Source organism: Austrofundulus limnaeus, unplaced genomic scaffold (assembly GCF_001266775.1).
Source record: "Austrofundulus limnaeus strain Quisiro unplaced genomic scaffold, Austrofundulus_limnaeus-1.0 Scaffold19, whole genome shotgun sequence".
Lineage (NCBI taxonomy): Eukaryota > Metazoa > Chordata > Actinopteri > Cyprinodontiformes > Rivulidae > Austrofundulus > Austrofundulus limnaeus.
Genome location: NW_013952421.1, coordinates 1,915,108 through 1,920,874, shown reverse-complemented (window position 1 = coordinate 1,920,874; position 5,767 = coordinate 1,915,108). Strand labels below are relative to the sequence as shown.

The 5,767-nt window shown below is 39.5% G+C and overlaps 1 protein-coding gene across 1 annotated transcript in view; it reads right to left on the bottom strand.

Moving 5' to 3' along the window:
- Nucleotides 1-426: 426 nt before the first annotated feature.
- The window catches only part of gnrhr4 (gonadotropin releasing hormone receptor 4), an 18,910-nt gene continuing 13,569 nt past the window's right edge, over nucleotides 427-5,767 (bottom strand). The window contains exons 3-4 of the mRNA XM_014003539.1: nucleotides 2,293-2,497; nucleotides 427-2,199 (exon numbers count right to left, since the gene is read on the bottom strand). Coding sequence (XP_013858993.1) covers nucleotides 1,736-2,199; nucleotides 2,293-2,497 — 669 coding nt within the window. The 3' untranslated portion in view covers nucleotides 427-1,735. The remainder of the gene's footprint in view (nucleotides 2,200-2,292; nucleotides 2,498-5,767) is intronic.

Here is a 5,767-nt window from a genome sequence, read left to right as displayed (position 1 = left end):
ATAATAATTTTATTTAATGTTTTTTTAACGCCATATGGGCTATGAAACATGAAATAAATTTGAGGCTGATTTTTGAAAAACAATATGTCTGTGCCTCATTCATTTGATTCTGAAGTCCCCAACACTGCAGTGAAAACGCATCATTGAGGTGTTGTGGCTCAATGGCTCGGTGGTTAGCACCAACACCTCACAGCAAGAAGGTCCTGGGTTTGATCCACGGTTTGGACCTGGGGTCTTTCTGTGCTGAGTTATATGCTCTCCTCGTGCTTGTGTAAGTTTCTCTGAGTACTCCGGTTTCCCCCACAACACAAAAACATGTACAATAGGTTGCTTTCAGGCCCAGGCCTCCCATGGGATTTGCCTGGATAAATAATGGTAAAATTAAAATAAATAAATAAATAAATAAATAAATAAATAAATAAATAAATAAATAAATAAACCTCTAGCGAACCCCTGAGTTCCTCTGTGTTTCCTGTAGTTATGTCAAAGGCGTGCATAAATTTGGAACATTTTTATCCTCTGATGTGCACTGGTGGTAGATCTGTGCTCCTGGTTCAATGGCAACAGCAGCTTCACACACACACGTTTGTATTTCTATCCTTATTAGGACCATTTATTGATTTCCATTCATTTTCAGTTGTTTCTATAGCCTATATATAGGAGTAGGGCTGGGTATCACATATGGCAAAACGATTCTCATTAGAGTTAAATTCGAATTGATTAAATTTCGATATTGATACATACTTTATACTTATTGCTCAATGCCATGACTAAAAAACCCAGCAAAATATCATAAAATTATAATACATATTTTATAATTAGAAAAAAAAATGTGTCAAAACGTCTGCTTTTAAGGACAAAGGTGATTCCAGAATGCTGCTGGCCATTTCACTTATTCATCATTGTTGCCTGAAGCTTGCTGTTCCTTGCTCTGAACAGGAATCACRCATCGTTGTGGTACCCCCTGAGGGTTGGAGGGAGGGGGATATCAACATTAAAAGAATATCTCCACATCATTTTTAATAATATATAATAATTTCATCAGAAATAATTTCTGATGGTGCGGAGAGGAGAATCACACATGCAGGACATATTTGCATCTATTTTACATATTTAAATATGTACAGTTTCATACATCTGGAATTATATATACAGTATGATTGATAAGTTGTTTTCTTGATTTATGTGTACCCCACGTTTAAGTTGGAAATTCACAGAAGTCTTTGTACATTAGGCCCCAAGTCTGTAGCTGGTACTCAAAGARTATTTGCCTGGTACCGTACTTATCACATATTGGGTACTTTCTAAAATGTATCAGATAAGTACCCATTAAGTACAGGGTAACAAGTCGCTTTATTTTACAGCCTAGTCCCCATAAGCACCAGGTAAGTACCAGTAAGTACTTACTAAGTATGTACTGAGCTGTATGTGTTGATACTAATAAAAGCACTTTAATTGAGAGTACTACAACATTATGRAGCCAGAATGTGGTCTAATTTAATCYGACTCTTTGTTGATCGATTGCAAATCCTTAGGTAATTTTAACTTCATGWTGAGTTCAGTTAGTACATACTGATGAGTTTTGTCAGTATTTTCTACAAGCCGTGTTATTTTATTTCTTCAGATCTGATCCATAGTTTTAATGCAAGCATATTTTCCCTTCAGAGTTTGACCTGTTAGGTACAAACTCAAAAGCAAACTCCCCCTCATCGATTGTAAAACCCTGTAAGGCATGTTAGATCTTTGTGACTGAAACATTTCGGCCCGAGGCGTTCTTCGAGTCGACGCCGTCACTCACCACCTCTGTGTGAGCGCTGTGGCCACTCGACACGAGCTGCCGGTGAGACGACAAGCAGGACGTTTGCCGAAGACAAGTGTTGTTCTCCGTCTCCGTCCGCGTGCTCGAGCCGCGGCGGCGTCTCCTCAGGCCGTGGTGGAAGTGAATCGTGAACAAACCGTACGTGATGGGGTCGAGACACGCGTTGAAGAGGCCGAAGATGAACAGCATGTGRGTGAGCGAGTGCGACACCGTCTCCTCCATTCTCTCAGGAAACAACCAGTACCACAGGCCCAGCAGGTAGTACGGGGTCCAGCACACGATGAAAGACGTCACGATGACAATGCTCATCTTAAGAGTCCTYATCCGAGCTTTGGGGATGTTGCTGTGCGAGCGGCGAAGGTGTATATCTCTTGAGTGCACTGAAGGAGGAAACAAAATCGTTTCATTTCGGCTTCTAGAACCTGTTAGACTTGATGTTTTTTAAAAAAATCAAAGAATAATCTCAGACTTACTGTTGTTCTGAGCCATGCGGCTGGATATCTCCACCAGGATGCGCGTGTAGCAGGAAATCATGAGGACTAACGGCAGGAGGAAGAGGCACGTGAAGGTGAACATGTTGTAGAGGGTCTCCTGCCAACGCTGGACAAAACTGCCATGGGTGGTGCACTGGGTGAAGTTCTCCGGGACTGTGATCGTCACATTGTGGAAGATAAACATCTGTACAAAGATAGATTTTTTATTAAAAAAAAAGATTATTCTCATTTAAACGATCTAAAGTGTGGGTTTTGTTGTAAGAGACGCCTCCTGTTCTCACTGCTTCTTTYAGTTTGAAGCGTCATCATTAGTGTTATCCTCTGAGTATTGAAGAACACAAGGAGAGGACTCAATAAGGATTCTAATTAAAGTGGACTGATTAAATACTAATTGCTTGTTTCCTTTATCAATAAACAAACCAAAGTAAACAAACAGGAGAAATGCCAATCAGTGTTTGGTGAGGCTATTTTTTTGCCTTCATAACAACATTAAATCTTTTTGCAGACAGTTTTTGCAGAAACTGATTGGTTGTTCCAGACAAACCAAACAYACTTGGATTMCAGTTCACACTGCAGGTCTTAATGCTCATGCAGTTTATAGTCAGTCAGGTTGGCCATCCTGTAAAGTTTTTCTCTGTAATTGTACACGTTGTCAGCCTTTAATTTAATAAAATAATTTTCTTTTTGTTTTTGTRCCTGCTCCCTGAGTCTACACCTCCTCTTTCCTGTCAGTCAGGATCGTAATGTATATTGGTGAATATTCTCTGTCAGCCAGGACTTGACCACGTCTGGAACATACGTCAAACTCAAAGCCTGTGGGCCAAATGTGGCCCGCTGCAGCACTTCATGTGGCCCGCGAGAGCTTCAAAGATGCATTAATGTTTTAAAATAAGCAACCACTGCTTTAACCAAACATGGCATACTAGGTGGAGGAGCACAGGGTTCATTCCATCCAATTTTGATGGCTGCGTTTATTGGTGGGAATTTCCCACATGCAAGTCGTAAAATTTAAACTGGAACGCCTCCTTCAGTGGGAATTCTCTGTTGGAAAACGGGAGAGTTCAGAATTCAAGATGGCAGCTATTCGCCATAACAGTGAGCAAAACTTTCTTACATTTAAGAGTATTTCTGTATTATTTGTTTCATATTTAGTCAGTTGCACATGTAGTACTTTTCAGTGTTTATAAGAGGATGTGTTAAAACGCTGTTTCTAYGCAGGAAATACCACGTAGAGCTCAGTTATTGTTTGAGACAAGGAACTTAACGTTTTGTGTTTTTAGTCGACGTTAAAAACGAATAGTCTTAAACTGTCTTGAACTGTTTTAATTACAACTGGCCCTTTGAGGGCCACCATAATGTTCAGGTGACCCTCCGTGAAAACAAAACTGACTGCCCTGGTCTAGAAAGTTTAAAAGACACAAAGCAAATACACTTTTGTTCTGCAGCAGAGGATGTGCTGCGTTTCAAGCTTCAAACCGCCTGATACTGGTATTGATTTTTTCAACAGAGATGTAAAAGTTGGACGAAACGTGACATGTCTGTTCAAAGTGCAGTCGCATTTTAAAAAAATCACATAGTATCCAATTTAGTATCTGAAAGAGACCTGGGTCGGTTTTTGGAAAAAAATTGGATTTGTCACTTTCATAMTCTCAAAAAGATCAAATTTGGGGCACTTCCACCTGCAGTGTGAACATAGCTTTAATGATGTTATGATCTTTGTGAGTCTTTTTCCCCCCGTTGTACTGACGATACAGAACCATGAACCTGCTATGAAACCTTTGYCCATGTGAGACCTTATTATAGCACTTTAACTTCTTTGTCTCTTGTTCTGTTCCGTCTCATGGYGTTTCTGTCTTTAGCTTCACTTTTGGTAGCAGAGTTTGGTCAGTTTTCAGCCTCCTACGCAGCTGTTTCCATCTGAGTTAATCACTGTGTTTCAGCCTCTTTATTTAAATAATGATTATTAGCACCTGTTTGGTATAATTAGTTATTCATACACTTGACCATTTTTGTTGCTCTGAAGGCAAAAGGTGGGTAATTTATATTTGCAAAAACATTCTTACTTTACAACATGTAAACACCTGTACCAACTTTTTGCATAATATCGTGTAAGTTTCTGGAGAAAGAACAGGGTTGACGTTACGAGACAGCACACTTCTTTTTCTATTTCTCTTTAAGGAGCTGTGTCACCTTTAGCAAATTGGCTGTTAGCRCAGGAAACCGATTTTAGAGATTTGACATTTTCTGTTTTTCCGTTAAACTCAACAAGCCGTTGGCTGTGTGCATTCAGATTGGGAACGGTAAACGGAGCAGCCCCTCATTAAAGCCGGACATAAAATGCGATGGCATGTTTCCCAACCCACAGCTTTTAAATGTTCTAATCAGTTTGAGTTTGTTTTTAATGAAGTGATGCGAAATCATTTAGACTGAGGGCAGACATCGCCGCGGCCTTGAGGAGAAAAGTTAAGCTGTCGGACCAGAAACGTGACTTGAATTCAAAATACCTGGGTGCCCCCAAAAAAGCAGCATCGCTCTGGGCGCTTTTATTTAGACATCCAGTGGAAATTCTTCTAAAAACTGATTCAGTGACAACATCAAGGCTGCTGGAAAGGAGGAAAAGTCAGCAGAGTTTGCCTAAAATGGYGAAGATCCCTCCATGTTTCATTCAATCTTAAAACGTTGAGAAAATTATGGTGGAAACACTTCCTTTAGTTTTCCAACAGAAATRACAAATTAATCAGAATAAAAGTGGTAGACGTGGCTCTGCTAATCGGCTAACAGCAGAAGCTAATTTTTCAGTTAGCGTACCAATTAGCTTCTRCTAAATTAGGCTTTGCTAACTTTAAGTTTGCTRGCARCTAACTAACAAATTAACATCAACAGGTTCTGGTTTAATGATAGCTTCTGCTACATTCCCATATTTTACATGTTTAATGTTAAGAAAACAATATTTTCAGATTATGAGTTAGTGACGCTAACTTATTGTTTAACTGCGCCCACCACTGCAGAATACATTATTAGTGACGGGATGTGAAACAGATTCAGTATTTCCAAGGAACCTATCTGAAAAAAAACTTCTATATTAAAGGGATTCTTTACTGTCATTATGCGCACATGCAACAAATKTATGCCATTTGGCTCTCAGCTTCAACCAGTAATATAATTAAAAACACAATCAAACTTTAAAATACAGTCGAATTTAAATGTGCACCCAAGCCTCACGTTACAAACACACACACACACACACACACACACACACCACAATACACAACTGCAAAATGTGTGACAAACTTCAAAATGCACACTCCACCTTACACAAACTGTTAACTCAGGAGAAATGTGCAAATCAAGCAGGAAGAGCAAGAATTTAAGAAAATGCAGCACGGAGCAAATCCCATTTTTAGACATGACAGATGTGTGTGTGTGTGTGTGTGTGTGTGTGTGTGTGTGTGTG